General features: G+C 40.9%; 1 protein-coding gene across 3 annotated transcripts in view; it reads left to right on the top strand.

Annotated features, from left to right (window-relative positions):
• Positions 1–19,002, top strand: part of ankrd28b (ankyrin repeat domain 28b) — a 178,459-nt gene that overhangs the window by 70,741 nt on the left and 88,716 nt on the right. For all 3 annotated transcript variants that reach the window (XM_048552073.2, XM_048552083.2, XM_048552064.2), the window contains exons 3-7: positions 1,685–1,763; positions 2,796–2,866; positions 8,669–8,869; positions 15,685–15,772; positions 16,669–16,811. In XM_048552073.2, the coding sequence (XP_048408030.1) occupies positions 15,685–15,772; positions 16,669–16,811 (231 nt within the window). In that variant the 5' untranslated portion in view covers positions 1,685–1,763; positions 2,796–2,866; positions 8,669–8,869. The remainder of the gene's footprint in view (positions 1–1,684; positions 1,764–2,795; positions 2,867–8,668; positions 8,870–15,684; positions 15,773–16,668; positions 16,812–19,002) is intronic.

The raw sequence follows: 19,002 nt of genomic DNA, 5'->3' as shown, positions 1-19,002 counted from the left end.
GGAGTAGTGAGATAACAAGGTGTGGAGCTGGATGAATGCCGCAAGCCCAAGCAGCACCAGAGAAGCAGGAAGGCGGATGTTTCGGGCTTCGACCCTTCTTCAGAAATAAAATCAATTCGGTCTGGGCCCAACATGTCAGCCTTCCTGCACCTCTGATGCTGCTTGGCTTGCTGTGTTCATCCAGCTCTACACCTTGTTATCTCAGATTCTCCAGCATCTGCAGTTCCCACTATCTGTGAAGGAATAGTGATTCACTGAATAAGAGGCTGTGATATCAGGAGGTTTCCTTGCCCATGTTTAACCGTGAGACTTCATGAAGGTCTGGAGTCAAAGCTGCGAACTCCCTCCTGACTATATAACTTTGCTGGACTTGTCCTATTGGTGGGACAGGAGAGGGGTGATGATGTTGCGTGAGGTGTAGTCATACTCATGGAATCATAGATTATAGACAGTGTCAGGCTGTTGCTTGACGAGTCTGTTAGACAGCTGTCCCAATTTTGGCACTCGCCCTCCAGGCATTGGTAAGAACTTTGCAGGATTGACAAGGCTGCTTTTGCAGTCGTCTTTTCTGGTGTCTCAGTCAATTCCAGATGGTCTGTCCAGTTTCATTTTTTTGATGGGACTTAGTAGTGATTGATACAGCTGAGTAGTTTTCATAGCCTTTTCACAGGGCAGTTTAACATCAACCACGTTGCTGTGGCTCTGGAGTTGCATGTCAGCCAGACCTTGTGGGATGGTATTAACTAACCAGATGAGTTTTTCTGACAATCAGCAATGGTTTCATGATCATCGGTAGATACTTAATTCAAGATACGTTTTATTGAATTCAAATTCCACTATTTTCTGGGATTTTTAACCCAACTCCCCAGAACATTCGCTGGATTAATAGTCTAGCGATAATACCACTAGATTGTTGCCTCCTGTGTTGCCAGATCAAATTCTGCTGCTAGCCGCTCTGATTCAGATTTTGCCACCTTTTCTATCTGTCTATATGCTTATTAAGCACGAGATCGGCAATAGACCTCATTGTCCAGAACACACTCTTTGTCTAGATATTTATCGATAAGCACTGTTTAATTCAGTTGAACTTTCAGTGATTTATCCTACTATGTTTCTTCTTAGTTTATCTTTTCTGTACTTGTTTTTCTTGCTTATGTCTGATGTGAGTTGATGGAAAGTTCTGATGGGAACAAGCTTTGATGGAGTAAGGATTAGCTATTCCATTGGCAGGTGTGTTGGTAACCATGAGATGCAATTTTAACATAATTGACAAAAGGACCAGCGATTTTTATTTTTTTAGGGAGAAAGTTATAATCCAGACTACACGATCCGAAAGAGTGATAAAAGTAGGTTTGACCCGCAAATTGAGATAGAAACTTGAAGAGCTAAAGCTATCAAACTTGAGGAAAAGATGTGGGAATTGGGACTTTAAATGAAAGCTCTTTCAAGGAGCTGCCACAGGTAAGACAGACTGAATGATGCCTCTTACGTTGTAAGAATCAATGAATGAACTATGTGTCCTGAACTTCAGAATTTGAGTGGAATGCTATTGCACTGTTAACTATTGTTGGTTGCCTGGTTGCTACTTGGCTTTAAATTAGGAGTGGTGTGGCAAAGATCACGTTTGTTAGCATTGTCACTTTGATACAAAAAATGACTAAAATGATTTTTCCTTTCATTGTAGGATGCTGAGAAGAGAACTCCATTGCATGCTGCTGCATATCTAGGAGATGCTGAAATTATTGAACTCCTTATTCTATCAGGTATACTTCACATATGCAGTTCAGCTCGTTAATACAAATACTTGTGTTTTCTGAGGGATTTCTGCAATACCTTTTTAAGTTGCAGCAGGAGATCAGAAGAGCCCCTGTGGAAATACCAGGCACTGTTAACAGTTTGGAATTTGAATTTTCATTTGCAGTATCTATTTGTATAAAATACTCTGAAGCTTACTGTACATCTCATTTTCCAAGGAACAAACAAGCTAGACTGTCCGTGCAAGTTTACTAAATCATTTTAATGCCTTTATTTTGTTAGACTGTCATCATTTATCTTTGTGCTCATTAAATGCTACTCAATTGCTTACAATTTGCTAGTTAAGAGCCTGAAAGAACCAAATAAAAATGGGATTCAACCAATCACATCAATTTGAGCATGTCCTCATTCTTGCTGCTCAACCAAATAAGGTCAGAATTTCAAAACTCCACTCTGCTGACCAAGTGAAGATGATGCATGACTTCTGGTAGTACCTACAGCAAGTACTTCTATGCCTGATGAAGAAGACATTTCACTTGCATGTCAACTTTTTCAGTTCATCCTGCTTTTGAATATATGAGTAGCCAGTCTTACGAGCTACAGAAAGACCACTAGAAGGCAATTGTGAAAAGAGTTGTTCTACAAAGTACTTAAAACCAAATTACTTGGATTTTCTTAAGTTACCTTATAACAAACAGGCAGGCTATATTTGCCTTGTATTTTGATCTTCCTGAAATTTTTATCATATTGTATAAACCATTGTATATTTCTTAGTTTAACATTTTTAATTTCTTTTAAATTGGTCTTGGTCAAGTCTTTCTTTTAATTGAAAAGGTTAATTACATTTGACCACTAGCAATGGACTCCCTTGTTTTAGGCCAATATTGCAAATCACTTTATTCGTCTTTGTTCCTCCACTGAACATTGTGCAGAAACATTTCAACTAACTTTCTCATCCTTAACAGTCAGCTGTGTTAAATTGGTGTTAAATTTGGTTGCTAAATAGTGACACTATTATTTGTGTAATTTTGTACTTGTAGGAGCTAGAGTTAATGCCAAAGACAACAAATGGTTGACTCCCCTGCATCGTGCTGTTGCTGCACGCAGTGAGGTAAGTGTAAATGACTTTGATCTTGTCATTGCAGAATTAGAAAATTTGACCTTAAAATTCCTGCACAGCAGTGATTTTGATTTTTTTCAATATTGAATAAGGAACAGAGTTCTAAACATCAGCAATAATCATCTCAGTGAATTTTCTTGACTACAGTAGTGTTGCAACCACGGATAGTCTTACCTCAAACTAAAATTCACATTTAAAAATGTCAACTTTTATCAGAATTTTGCACAATATGTAATTTATTAGTTCTTCATTTGCAGTCAGTCATGTAGCATGAAAACACAGTCTTCACTCCACCTCGTCCATGCCGACTAAGTCTCTTAAACTGAACTAGTCCCAGTGGCCTGCATTCAGCCTATGTTTGTCCAAACTTTTCCTATTCATGTATATTTGTACCTGTGCCTGTATCAACCACATTCTCTGCCAGTTCATTCCATATACACACCACCCTCTGTGTGAAAACATTGCCCCTCAAACCCCTTTTAAATCTTTCCCTTCTCACCTTAAACCTATGCCCACTCTAGTTTTGAACACTGTACCCTAGGGAAAAGACTTTTTCCATCCAACTTGTCTATGCCCACCATAATGTTGTGAACACCTGTAAACCCTCAAACTCCAGTGCTCCAGAGCAATAAGTCCCAGCCAATCCAGGTATTCTTCACCAGCCTGGTGTATACTCTAATGGGTGTAATACTTTTACTATTGAAAATTATCAATGTTGCAGCTAATAACACTTGTTGACTTCTTTGAATTTGACTTTCGTTTCTGTGGACTTCTAATACTTTAATCAGACTGATCTTGGTATTCCATTTCCTTAACAAAAACCTTTTTTTGAATTGGCAGTCCCAAGTGACTTCATAACCCAAATAATTGTGACCTCATTGAAACTATTGGGTATATCAGGATACCCAGTATGCATCCTGACATGGTTCTATGCATTTTGAATTTTATACTTACATTTAAGTTTGTTAATGCTGACCAGAAATCAACCTTGTTTAAAGGTTGGACACTGCTGCAAATGCCTTTTCCTGCTAGGTTTAACCTTTCTAAAATCCTAATTGAAAATTGTAAATTAAATCTATAAACATTGTTTTTTAAGCTTATTTGAATAGATTTGTTGTAAACATAAAAGGCATGCAACCTTTTGAGGTCTTCCTATGTGTTTAATCAAAGGAACATTTGACTTTACAAGTGGATTATGAGTAACACAACATTACTTTTTAACAAGGGTTTAATAAGAATGAAGTTTATAAGATTTAACAATTTAGAAGTGTTTTTAATTTAAGTTAATTTGATGCAATATATAGTTCATGAATCCTCTGAATTCTACCTGATAACAAAACTAGCTGGCTTGGTTATTATGCAACTTAAAGACTTGCTGAGGAGGTGCAAGATGTTCGCGTGTGGAGAATAGCGAAACCGTCTGTGGGTAAATTTTTGATCTTTGATGCTCTGGGGATGGTAAGAGTGTCAACTATTATAAAAGATTATATTTTAAACTGTGTGTTTCTACACCAAATGAAGTTGAGAGTCTCAAAGAACATTAATGGGATACAAAATCTGTTTGATGCACGTGGCTATGAAAATGTGCTTTTGAGACATGAAGAATTCATAGAAAGAAATTGCAGAATGAGGTTGCATGGATTTCTACCACTTTTTCATGCCAGAAAATCTGATCAGAAATATATAGATGTGCAGGAGAATTTTTGTGCCTTTTGTTCTGTTCTAAACTTAGTTGTTTTCCTAATAAGTAACAGAGATTGATTGTTTGTTTTTTTTTGCATTGAAGTGCTGACCTGGATTGCTGTTTCTAGGTGTAGCCACTGAGTGCCAATCTTGACGGGGATTACCAGAGATAGCTATAAATTTGTGGTTGATGGGTCTCTGATGTCTATTACCAAGGCATCACACTAGCCAACTCCTTGAATCAGCTCGTATAGGAAAAGAATAAGAGTATTTCTTGTTGTATTTTCAGGTACCAGTGCTGCCAGCTTATTGTATCTGGCTTTTAGTCACTGATGGCTTGTGGCTGGTATAGTTTATTGCCACCAATCCTCCTTTCCGTGCTGAGTCTAATGGGCCTGTCTAATTACCAGTGGTAGAGGATAGACCTTCATAAAGCCTTAGAGGTACTTGTTTAACTGAACAAGGTATTGTTTATTGAGAGCTTCAGGTACAATTAACATGTTGACTAGCCACACATAATTACAACCATCTGGAATGATATGCCATGTCAGTTTCCATCAGGACCTCGTGCAAGACTGACTGTTTCGCTGTGCAAAGACTGTGCAATATCAGTTCATTGGCTGGAGTGCAATATAGCGAAATATTAATTTTGTTCAGAGCTGTTATCTTGTCTAACATCGGCTTCTAAGCATTTTCTCCCTTAGTTAAAAATTTTAGATTTTTACATGTTATATAACTACTTCTCCATTTGCCACTATCCCGTGAGCACCTTACTACCCAGCCAACAAATACAGAATTAGGAGCAACATTAGACTCCTTATTTGTCCATCTGGCGCAGGATAGCGAGCAGATGGCTGCTTATTACATTCAAGGATGACCGCAGATATAAGCCAACCTGCACCATCCTAGCTGTACGTAATGTAGATGTGGGAGAGGCCTGTCCCATAAAACAATATTCTTATCAGGTAGCCCTTGAAAACCTGACCCAGATTCGAGAAGAGTCCAGGTACATGCTGTAACAACAGCTAATAGAGGGGTGATCTTACCAGCAGTTCCAAGAGATTCCCAGTTGTGTTTGTGCCTGACCCAAACAGCTCCACAGATGTCTGCAGTGATTACCAAAAGTTAATCCGGTGACTAGAGCCAACCCAATACCCTATCTGGAGAATTGTGTAGACAGGTAGGTGAAGCCACATACATTAAGAGGATAGATTCACCTGAGGGGTGCTGGCATTTTCCTTGACTGCACGTGTTAAAAGAAATTTCCCGTTTGCAATCTGGATACATCATGTGAGTGTCAAGTTTAGACTCAAAAGTTCCTCAGTTGATTTCTAAAGGATAATGAACCAGATACTGGCAGGCTTAATTGTCTGGTGTACCTAGACGGCCTCGCTTTTTATAGTGACACCTGGAAAGTGCACTTTAACTGGACGCTGTCTTCCACACAATATAGATAGCTGACTTAATGGTCAATCTTGCAAATAACAGGTTTGTTTAGGCCCGTGTAATCTATGTAGAACACTTACTGAGTTAAAGATCTGTGCTGCCCAGGGCTGCAAAAGTAGAAACTGTGGCTTGGTTCCCCATTCCTCCGAAAGTTCATCACAAAATTCAGCACAATAATCATGTTACTGATAAAATTACTGCAAAAAGCAAAGTGTGGTTTGAGAAATACCACTCAGCTTTTGAAAGCTGCAGTCTGTTTTAACAACATTTTACTATAGGAATTAGGATATCCTGTTGTAGCTGTACAGGAAATTGATGACATTACTTTTAGAATACTGTGTATAATTCTGGCCACCCTTTTGTCGGAAAGATATTATTAAACTTGAGAGGATACAGAAAAGGTTTACAAGTATGTTGCTGGGACTGGATGGTTTTGAGCAATGGGGGGGGAAGGTGAATAGGCTGGGCATTTTTTTCCTTTGGCATTGGAGACTGAGGAGTGATCTTATAGAAGGTTACGAGGGACATGGATAGGATGAGTAGTGAAGGTCTTTTTCCTAATGTCGGGGTATCCAATACTAGAGGACATTGGTTTAAGGTGAGAGGAGAAAGGTTTAAAAATATGCCTGAGGGGTAACTACCTCTACTCAGGAGTGGCCATTTATGGCATGATCTGCCAGAGGAAGTGGTGGAGGCTGATACAATCACGACATTTAAAAGGCACCTGGATAGATATATGAATAGGAAAGGTTTGGAGGGATCTGGGCCAAATGCTGACAAATGGGACTAGATCAGATTGAGATATCTGGCCAGTGTGGATGAGTTGGACTGATGGGTCTGTTTCCATGCTGTTTTACTCGGTGACTCTAAATGACACTGTGCTTGAAGCTCCTAACTCTAAGCAAGCATAAAGTAACCATCAGAGCAAGTCACACCACGGTAGGGGCACTTCTCCTTCAAGAAGATAAATCAAGGATAGAGAGACAAATCTCATCCTTTTCCAAAAACTTAAAACAGAGATCCAAAATAGTACTCTGCAGAAGAAAAGAAATCCATTTTGTTACAGGCTCTCAAATGCTTAAAGATCTATGCCCAAAGTGGGTACAGAGATACCAGAATCTATACTGAATGCAGCCTGTTACCTTTTGAGGAGGGTAATAAGATCCAGAATGTCAGTTTATTTTGTTGGAGTTACTTCCATTAACCATACCACCTAAAAAATTAGGCACAATGCAAGAAAATTAAATGTGATTTCAGTGGAACGCCTGCAATCTAGAAAGACCTGGTTAGAGCTTAAAAAATAGCAATGACTGAGGCTGAGTGAATGTGTGCAAGACAGTGTTTGTTGTTTTACATCTTAATTCTTTTCCAATCTTTTATAATGAAATGAGAATGTCTGTCACTTCATTCATCCTATGGGAAAGTGTCTCGACTATGGATCAGGATCCTGTGGTACAATGGACATTTTAAACGTTTAATTCCAAATCTGATTCTTTGGAAGAGCACCACAACAGAAAAGCAAGACTGAAAATATAAATAAAGTGCTGTCTAGCAAACTCCTGTGGGAGACAAATGCAATCTGGCATCTGTAAACTTTCAGTGAAACTTGAAACAGAGAAGAGATGAAGAAGAGCCTGACTGTCTTTCCCCTCTCTACCGGAAGCCCCCTCTTAGACATGTTTCTATTATGCCCTTCCAAGAATGTATTGAAAAAAAGATAACTACAACCCTGCTCTGGGTGTGCTTGTGGAAAAAGGTGTGCTAATGAACTGAGATTACATATAATAGACTACATTTGAGCACTGGTGTACTGTGGATGTCACAATCAAAGAACCACCCACCCATCACCCTGCATTGCAGGTAAAAGAACTCTCTCATTTTTAGTGTTGAAAGACAACAAGCCAAGAAGATAATCAGAAGGAAATTATGGACAAGAAGAACACTCTCACTAAGTGCTGCCAGCTAACCACTATCATGAGGAAACTGAGCAAAATTATTTCAACTAACAGCAAAGCCAAGAATCCCAGAAGTTGACTGTTAACTGTCAATGTTCTACTATCAACTGTTCACAAAACACCCTGATAGATTGATCTGTGTATCTTTTTAATTTTTATCTTTTTTTGGATTCACCTCCTATTCCTTATTTGTGTATTGTGGGCTTTTCTTCTATAATTGGGAAAAACTTATGGAAACCCCCAGTGCTGTTGTTAAATAATTGAACAAATGCATTCAGCTGCATAAAGTTGTGCAAGAGCTAAATTGTGAATTTAAATTACTTTGGTGCAGAGTGCTTTTGTATTTAACGAAGGATTTAAGTGCATGTTTTTAGGGAAATCGGGTATTAGCTAATATATCTGTACAGCTTTTCTTTCCCCATTTTTGCAGTAACTCTGGAAATTTTAGGAAATTTATTTACTTCCTTGCAGTCTGATCTAGTTGGAATATTAATTTTAAAACGTTTAATTTCAGGTGAATTAAATCAGCTATAAGATCTGTTGCTACAAATATTTGAAGACTTTGAGAATGCAGTAACCATGGGGGGAGTGAAAAAATGTTGAAATATATTCTTAAAATTTAATCCAAATAATATATAGTCCCAGTAGCTTGACTTTGTTTACATACTTTATACGGTAATTTTCTGTTTAACTGTTGGTTTTGATTTAGGATGCAGTTCAGGTGCTTTTAAAGCACTCAGCTGATGTGAATGCTCGTGACAAAAACTGGCAGACTCCTTTACACATTGCTGCTGCAAACAAGGCTGTGAAGTGTGCTGAGGCTCTCGTTCCCCTTTTAAGTAATGTAAATGTCTCCGACCGTGCAGGGAGAACTGCTTTACATCATGCTGCCTTCAGTGGACATGTAGAGGTATTCTATTAAAGCTATTTTAAAGTGGGTTGAAGTTGAATAATTGAGATTACTCATCTTTTTCGTAATTTAAAAGTAGCATCTTTTTCATATTACAAAATATATAATTCATAATTTAGTTTAGAATGTGTCTTCTAGTTTTAGGATTTATAATTTTAGCTGGAGAAATGAAGGGTGTTTCGTTCAGAAACTGATGAAAGCAAACCTGAAATAAATGAGTTTCAAATTTGGAGCTGATTCCACTTAAATATTTGGGGCAGTGTTGACTTTCGAGTTTAACAGCTAAAAAGCTAAAATTAAAAGCAAAAGGTAGGCTTACTTGGCCAAAGAACTAGAGACATAAGTTTGCAGTGGTTCCAGTAAATGATAAGTTACCCATCTGGTTTTGCAGAATTAAGCAACTCTTCTGAATTAATAGGCAGTTAATTTGTACTTCTGTACCTTGAAAATTTTCTTTACCGTGAAAGTGAAACGGTTGCATAGTGAGATTCATTGTTTTGAGCTTTTTCCGTAAATTCAGTCGAGGCATAGCCAGCAGGCAGCACTTTTTAACGTTTGGATAAATAGTCAAGATAGTCCACATGTCAATTTTGGAAGATAAAGCCAAACTTACACCTGTAATAGAGTAAGTGATAGATATGTAAACAATGATGCAGTCTGCTGTTAGGTGCTGGTATTTGGTACGAGACCAAGTTGGGAAGGACAAAAAACATCTGGAAGATTTATTTGAGATGGTAGGAACTGCAGATGCTGGAGAATCTGAGATGACAAGGTGTGGAGCTGGATGAACACAGCAGGCCAAGTAGTGTCAGAGATAATGGGGACTGCAGATGCTGGAGATTCCAAGATAATAAAATGTGAGGCTGGATGAACACAGTAGGCCAAGCAGCATCTCAGGAGCACAAAAGCTGACGTTTCGGGCCTAGACCCTTCATCAGAGAGGGGGATGGGGGGAGGGAACTGGAATAAATAGGGAGAGAGGGGGAGGCGGACCGAAGATGGAGAGTAAAGAAGATAGGTGGAGAGAGTGTAGGTGGGGAGGTAGGGAGGGGATAGGTCAGTCCAGGGAAGACGGACAGGTCAAGGAGGTGGGATGAGGTTAGTAGGTAGCGGGGGGTGCGGCTTGGGGTGGGAGGAAGGGATGGGTGAGAGGAAGAACCGGTTGGGGAGGCAGAGACCGGTTGGACTGGTTTTGGGATGCAGTGGGTGGGGGGGGAAGAGCTGGGCTGGTTGTGTGGTGCAGTGGGGGGAGGGGACGAACTGGGCTGGTTGAGGGATGCAGTAGGGGAAGGGGAGATTTTGAAACTGGTGAAGTCCACATTGATACCATATGGCTGCAGGGTTCCCAGGCGGAATATGAGTTGCTGTTCCTGCAACCTTCGGGTGGCATCATTGTGGCAGTGCAGGAGGCCCATGATGGACATGTCATCAAGAGAATGGGAGGGGGAGTGGAAATGGTTTGCGACTGGGAGGTGCAGTTGTTTTTTGCGAACTGAGCGGAGGTGTTCTGCAAAGCGGTCCCCAAGCCTCCGCTTGGTTTCCCCAATGTAGAGGAAGCCGCACCGGGTACAGTGGATGCAGTATACCACATTGGTGGATGTGCAGGTGAACCTCTGCTTGATGTGGAATGTCATCTTGGGGCCTGGGATGGGGGTGAGGGAGGAGGTGTGGGGACAAGTGTAGCATTTCCTGCGGTTGCAGGGGAAGGTGCCGGGTGTGGTGGGGTTGGAGGGCAGTGTGGAGCGAACAAGGGAGTCGCGGAGAGAGTGGTCTCTCCGGAAAGCAGACAGGGGAGGGGATGGAAAAATGTCTTGGGTGGTGGGGTCGGATTGTAAATGGCGGAAGTGTCGGAGGATAATGCGTTGTATCCGGAGGTTGGTAGGGTGGTGTGTGAGGCCAAGTAGTGTCACAGGAGCAGCAACGCTATGTTTCAGGCCTAGACCGAAATGGGGGAGGGAGAGGAGGTTCTGAAATAAATAGGGAGAGAGGGGGAGGTGGATAGGAGGTGGACAGAGGAGAAGATAGGTGGAGAGGAGACAGCGGTCAGAGGCGGGGATGGAGCTAGTGAAGGTGAGTGGCGATGAGGAGGTAAGGAGGAGATAGGTCAGTCCAGGGAGGATGGACAGGTCAGTGGGCAGGATGAGGTTAGCAGGTTGGAGATAGGGGTGGGGCTTGAGGCAGGAGGAAGGGATACATGGAAAGACAGGTTAGGGAGGCGGGCACGAGCTGGTCTGGTTTTGGGATGAGGTGGGGGAGGAGAGATTTTGAAGCTCCTGTTTGATTTTTGAAGAATACACCTCCTCCCACCCACATTGCTGCAAAAATGCCATCCCCTATTCCCAATTCCTTTGCCTCTGCCGCAGCTGCTCCCAGGATGAGGCATCCCACTTCCGTACATCTCGGATGTCCTTGTTTTTCAAGGACCGCAACCCCCCCCACCCCGCCTCAATAGCCGAGAATGCCCTTGACTGTATTTCCCACAACACATCCCTCACACCCCCTCCCTGCAATAAAAAAACCAAAACAGAATCCCCCCTTTGTCCTCACGTACCACCCCACCGACCTCCAGATCCAACACATCATCCTCCGACACCTGCAATCCGACCCCACCACCAAAGACATTTTTCCCTCCCCACCCTTATCTGCCTTCCGGAGAGACCACTCTCTTTGTGACTCCCTTGTCTGCCCCACACTCGCCTCCAGCGTCACCACACCAGGCACTTTTCCCTGCAACCGCAGTAAGTGCTACACCTGCCCCCACACCTCCTCCCTCACCCCCATCCCAGGCCCCAAGAAGACTTTGCACATCAAGCAGATGTCCACCTGCACATCTGCTAATGTGGTATACTGCATCCGCTGTACCTGCTATGGCCTCCTCCTACATTGGGGAAACCAAACGGAGGCTTGGGTACCGCTTTGTAGAACACCTACCCTCGGTTCACAATAAACAACTGCAACCAGTCGCAAACCATTTCAACTCCCCCTCCCATTCCGCAGATGACATGGCCATTCTGGGCCTCCTGCAGTGCCACAATCATGCTACGCGAAGGTTGCAGGAACAGCAACTCATTCCGCTTGGGAACCCTGCAGCCTAATGGCATCAATGTGGACTTCACAAGCTTCAAAATCTCCCCTCCCCCAATCGCATCCCAAAACCAGCCCAGCTCGTCCACGCCTCCCTAACCTGTCCTTCCTCCCACCTCAAGCCCCACCCCCATTTCCTTCCTTCTAATCTCATTTTGTCCCTTGACCTGTCCATCCTCCCTGGACTGACTTATCTCCTCCCCACCCACACTGAACTTTACTGGCTCCATCCCCGCCTCCTTTTGACCTGTCTTTCACCTATCTTCTCCTTTATCCATCTCCTATCCGCCTCCCCTCCCTCCCTACTTATTTCAGAACCTCCTCCCCCTCCCACATTTCTGAAGAAGGGTCTAAGCCCAAAACGTTAAGCTTTCCTACTCGTGTGATGCTGCTTGGCCTGCTGTGTTCATCCAGCTCTTCATCTTGTTATCTATGGAAGATTTATTTAATTGGAAACTAAAGATCAATTCTGTTGTAATTCACTTTGAAAGACAGTTAACTTTGTGCATTTGGAAATCGGTTGCAATTTGGAAACCATAACAGCAGGGTGCTGAAAATCAAATTCTGAAGAAGGGTCACTGGACCCAAAACGTTTACTCTCTGCTTTCTCCCCACAGATGCTGCCAGACCTGCTGGATGTTTCCAGTAATTTCTGTTTTTGTTTCTGATTTTCAGCATCCACAGTTCTTTGATTTCCAATGTTAAACAAAAAAGAACGATGTTTTCTGATATTTTAAGCTTCTACACAAGCATCACCTTTGAAATCTCATACCTTTGAAGAAAGTACAAAATATTGAAGAGACCGTAAGACATAGGAGTGGAAGTAAGGCCATTCGGCCCATCGAGTCCACTCCACCATTTAAATCATGGCTGATGGGCAGTTCAACTCCACTTCCCTGTACTCTCTCCGTAGCCCTTGATTCCTTGTGAAATCAAGAATTTACCGATCTCTGCTTTGAAGGCATCTAACGTCCTGGCCTGCACTGCACTCCATGGCAATGAATTCCAGAAGCCCACCACACTCTGGCTGAAGAAATGTCTTCTCATTTCCGTTTTAAATTTACCCCCTCTAATTCTAAGGCTGTGCCCACAGGTCCGAGTCTTCCCGCCTAACGGAAACAACTTCCCAGTGTCCACCCTTTTTTAAGCCATACATTTTGTTGTAAGTTTCTGTTACATCTCCCTTCAACCTTCTTACCTCTAATGAATACAATCCCAGGATCCTCAGCCATTCATCGTATGTTAAACCTACCATTCCAGGGATTATCTGTGTGAATCTCAGCTGGACACGCTCCAGGGCCAGTATGTCCTTCCTGAGGTGTGGGGCCCAAAATTAGACACAGTATTCTAAATGGGCCCAACTAGATCTTTATAAAGCCTCAAAAGCGCATCGCTGCTTTTATATTCCAACCTTCTTGAGATAAACGACAACATTACATTCGCTTTCTTAAATCACGGACTCTACCTGCAAGTTAACCTTCAGAGAATCCTGGACCTACGTTCCCAGATCCCTTTGTACTTTTGCTTTATGAATTTTCTCACCGTTTAGAAAATAGTCCATGCCTGTGTTCTTTTTTTCCAAAGTGCCAAACCTCGCATTTGCTCACGTTGAATTGCATCACCCATTTCCTGGACCACTCTCCTAAACTGTCTAAATCTTTCTGCAACCCCCCCACCTCCTCAGTACTACCTGCCTGTCCACCTATCTTCGTATCGTCGGCAAACTTCTCCAGAATGCCCCCAGTCCCTTAATCCAGATCATTAATGTATAAGGTGAACAGCTGCGGCCCCAACACTGAACCCTGCGGGACACCACTTGTCACCGGTTGCCATTCCGAAAAAGAGCCTTTTATCCCAACTCTCTGCCTTCTGTCAGACAGCCAATCCTCAATCCAAGCCAGTAGCTCACCTCGAACACCATGGGCCCTCACCTTGCTCAGCAGCCTCCCGTGAGGCACCTTATCAAAGGCCTTTTGGATGTCTAGATAGATAACATCCACTGGGTTTCCCTGGTCTAACATACTTGTTACCTCTTCAAAGAATTCTAACAGGTTTGTCAGGCACGGCTTCCCCTTACTAAATCCATGCTGACTTGTTCTGATATGACCCTGCACTTCCTGGAATTTAGGAATCTCATCCTTAACAATGGATTCTAGAATTTTACCAACAACCGAGGTTAGGCTAATCGGCCTATAATTTTCCATCTTTTGCCTTGATTCTTTCTTAACCAAGGGGGTTACAACAGCAATTTTCCAATCATCTGGGACTTTCAGAAATCAGAATAAACTTTGAGAGCTTTAATTTGGCTTTTTTGGATCATCCCAGGAAAGTGCTATTAGTCTTTAATAATTTCGTAAGATAAGTGGAACTCTTGGTTTGTGGAGGGGGCAAGCGTGAGTGTGAAGTCAGTAGTGGAAACAGTGTTACAGCTTTGAGTCTTTATAAGTTGCTGTGATGTTAAATTAATATAATTTATTTATTTTTGATATGTAACAAAAGTTTATTTTTGCTAATGAAAGTAAAGTGTGGCGTGGTTCAGTCGGTTAATTACTGGGTGATCCAATTTCTTTTTTGAATAATCTATAGCAAGATAACTTCTTACTTCCCAAAATTCTTAGTGTTGTGTTGGCAGCATTGATGCTGTTATTTAACTCGACAGGCTTGTATTTAATGCAATAAGTATCTGACTTAATTGTTTAACTATGACCTTGTTGAGTAAACATCTGAAGTGATAGAATATTCAAATAATAATCAATACTGAATCAGCGTGTAGTGTTCGAACCAGACGTAAATGGAGAACTTTAGAGGGAGAAGTCTCAGCTTTGTGCACTGGTTCACATAACATTCAGATGCAATTTTAAAAGTGTAAACGTTAACAATGAGGGAAATTTTTCAAGGCCACATGCAAAATATTGCGTACTGTAATTTAGATGATATGAGTTTTTTTTTGCTCCAGCCCATTTCTTTTTATTCATTCCTGGGATTTGAGTGTTACTGGTTAGGGCAATTTTTATTTCCCATCCCTAGTTGCCCTTCAGAAGGTGTGGTGTGCTACATCTTGAACGATTGAAGTTCTTGTGGCATCAAAACATCCACAGGACTGTTAAAGAGGAAGTTGCAGGACATTGACCCAGCAACAGTGAAGGAAGATTTTTAATTTACACCTTCACAATATTGTCATAATTCAGTGCTGAAAATACCACAAGCTGGCTCCATGTATGTGCCAACTAGCCTGAGTGTTTCCCCCCCCCATGTTTTAATTTTGAAACTAATTTATCAATAAACTGTCTTACCTGTGTAGGATGAATTGTGAGGGATCTCTTGTGGAACAATGGTCACATTTCTGTTTCCAAGACAAGAGATATGTGTCTAGTCCCACGTGCTTCAGAGGTGTTCTCAGCTTGTCTGAGTAGGTAGATTAAAAATATCTAAGATGAATTACAGTGTCTTCACTGCTGAGGTATTGTGTCCAGGAAGGAAGGAGCTTAAGAATTGAATTCCTCAGTTGACTTTGGAATTGCATTTAGCATTTTACACCCATTGCTTGATGTAAAACTTTAATCATTTTCCAAGTTGGAAAATATTGCAGATCTCTTGAAAAGATCATTGATTTTATATATTGAAACACTTTTATTTACTGAACAGATGTTTGCAAGTTATTTGAACTAATATTAATTTGAATAAATAGTACATACTCAATTTGAATTCAGTAAAAAAAAATTGTTTTCCAGATGGTTAGCTTGCTTCTATCCCGAGGTGCCAACATCAATGCTTTTGATAAGAAAGATCGACGTGCAATTCACTGGGCAGCGTACATGGGTATTGTATTGATTTTCATATTCTGTTGATTAAGTTTTGCTAAGTATTAATCTGTTTGTTTTTAAGTCTTTCAGTGTTTCTTGTACAAAATTGCAGACATGCAACAGTTTGGGGGAGTGATGGCAGGGTTTGAAGTGATGTGGTTAGGTAATTGAAAGAATGATATATTTCAAGCCTGGGCCCAGCAGGGTTATGAGTGGGTACTTCATAAGGCTGAGAAGACAGCCGGCTGAACTCTGCTAAATTGGGCTCCTTGCAGATGTCACTCCAAATAAAATGTAATTTTATTAGAATTATTAATTATTAATATAGATTAGAAATTTAGAAAGTTTACCCCTTCAAATGCTTAATTCAGCTAAATGGTATGAAAATTAAAAAAAACTTAAGATCTCTTTGCCAGATTAATGACGAATTCAATAATACATATCTACTTTTAAATCTTTACAATTGATCATTGCGCAAGTGAAGCACATCTTTGAGATAGTGATGTCATTTAAAAACTGTACATCTCACCCTCAACTTGCAAGTAGGAACTTGTCTTTTTCCCCTCCGCAGTGAAACTCAGTAGCCGCAACGTGTAACAATGTGAACTTAGCTTGATTTTGTTTATAGAATTAGCTCAAAATCAACAATTATTTCAATAACTAATGTTACAAATAACATTGACAGCAGCCACAAACATTATTGATACTTCAGGTAAATGTAGACTTTGAATATATTCTCCAACTGAATTAAAATGACTTGGGACTTGTGAAATTCTATTGTAGAATAATTTTAGGATGTACTTAGTAATCTTTATAGATTTGATGATGTCAGATGACAGTGAGGGTGTAATATTGACAGAAAGCAGTATATCAGTGCTTGAATGTCCATTCTTACCCTACTGTTTTGTGTAGGCCACAATGAAGTGATCAAACTGCTAGTGGCACATGGAGCTGAAGTAACATGCAAGGATAAGAAAGCTTATACACCGCTTCATGCTGCAGCTTCCAGTGGAATGCTCAGTGTAGTCAAGTACCTGTTAGATCTTGGAGTCGATGTGAGTTGACCTACAGCTTTTCACTTGAATGTTTGTGAAAATGATCGAGTTATGTGTTTATTTGTCTCTACGTAATGCATTAATAGATAAGAATTTTATTGCTATTAATATTGGCAGATGGTGGAATTTGAATTCAATAAATATCTGGAATTAAGAGTCTAATGATGACCATGAGTCCATTGTCGAATGTTGGAAAAACCCACCTGGTTCACGAATGCCCTTTAAGGGGAAAAAAAACTGCCATCCTTGCCCGGCCTGGCCTACATGTGACTCCAGACCCACAGCAATGTTGTAGACTCTGAGCTGCCTTCTGGGCAATTAGAAATGGGCACTAAATGCTGCCTAGCCACCAATGCCCCTCATCCTGTGGATGAATAATTTTAAAAAAACTGCACCAAATTTTAATGAACATTGTTTACATATTTGTCAGAGGTAATACAATCCTAGTAGGATTCTTTCTCAGTTGAGTTTATTCACAAGACTGACTTTCTTTCCATTTGCCTTTTTGAAAATGGTAAGTATGACCAAAGATTAGCATCTGTGTTCAAACCTTATTCTGTTATTTACTGAACTTGACTAGGTTCGTCCATTTTTATTCATTTGACTTTTATAATCTCTTAGAAATGTTACCTGTTTTGATGGTGAAAAATTGAAATTGACTATTTGTATTCATCAACATATGAGATTTAATTTAAATTTTAATATGGAGAAGTATTTTATTTGATTTTGTTTATGTTGTATTTCAGGTGAATAAATCTGTGCAAACCATTGTGATTTTAAAAATCTAGGTCATAATGCTGAAAATCTGACCATGGGCATCCCTAGATAGTCCAAAATTTATTGCTCATCCATAAGTGATTGGGAAAAAATGGTATAGAGGTGCTGCCTTTAAGTGCTAAGGCCCTTTAAGTGTCGGAACCCCCATAGTGCTGTCGGGAAAGGAGTTCCATAGTTTTGACTCAGTGACAGTGAAGGAGTGATGAGGTACAATCCTGCTTAGAACTATATGACTTGCAGGGAAAATAAGTGATCCTCCATATGCATCTGCTGCTTTGATCCTTCTAGATGGTTAAGGTCATGGCTTTAAAATGGACTTGCAGAGGAGCGTTGGTATGTTGCTGCATTCTATTTTGTAGCTGGTACTGGAAAGCTGCGAAGTGAATGTTGAAGGTGGTGGGTGGGGAGCCAATCAAGTGGGCAGTTTATCTTGAATGATGTCAGGTTTCGAAGTTAGACGTCACACAACACCAGGTTATAGTCCAACAGGTTTATTTGAAATCGCACAAGCTATCAGTTCAGCCCTTCATCACGTGTAGTGAGAGCACAGGTAAAAAATTTATAGGCAGGGAGATCAAAAGATCATACAACTGATGTGAGTGGAGTGTCAGTTAATAAGTCTCTGCAGGTGACCAAGAGTGTTAGTGCGTAAAGTGTTCATAAAGTCAATGCCAATGCTATGCTTGTAATGACAATCAGGCAGAGCCATAGGGATATACAAAAGGTGACATCTCGGGTCAGGCACTGAATGTAGGTGTGAGGCGTTGTTCAGAATCTGACTGAGTTTTCACTTGGAATCAGGCTGATTTTATTCCGAAAGCTGGCAATTATAAGATGTCACGCTGTGATACAAACAGTGTGTTTTTTGAACAAAATAGAATGTATCTGCAAATAAACAAACATCTTGGGTGAATAATTTCATCCTATAGATTTGTGTGTCTGTGTGTGTGTGTGTGTGTGTGTGTGTGTAATATTACAAGTAATAAATAAGTAATTCAAAACCATACCAACGAATTAAGGTAAAGAGATCATACTTTATCAAGATGATGATGTTAAAACAGGAGAGTAAGGAAAATTTAATGTATACAGAAGTGTGGTGGCGTCACCTGTAGCATGACGTCAACCCAAGATCACAGTTGAGGCCTTATAGGTATGGACTTTGGCCATCAGTCTCTGCTCTGTGATTCTGTATTGTGTGTGTCATAGTCTGCCTTGGAGAATGCTTACCCAAAGATTGGAGGCTGAATGCCCTTGCCTCATCGTCTCTTGGCAAGGAATCACTGAAACAACTGCATAGTGATATCAACAGGTTTCTTCGCAAGACTTGGCATGGACTACTCCTCAGAATCAGTCTCGTTCTTGGACACATACATCTACATCAAGGACAGACACCTCACAACCTCACTGTGCCACA

This window comes from Stegostoma tigrinum, chromosome 2 (genome assembly GCF_030684315.1).
Source record: "Stegostoma tigrinum isolate sSteTig4 chromosome 2, sSteTig4.hap1, whole genome shotgun sequence".
NCBI classification, from domain to species: domain Eukaryota; kingdom Metazoa; phylum Chordata; class Chondrichthyes; order Orectolobiformes; family Stegostomatidae; genus Stegostoma; species Stegostoma tigrinum.
This window is presented reverse-complemented; position numbering and strand designations above follow the sequence as displayed.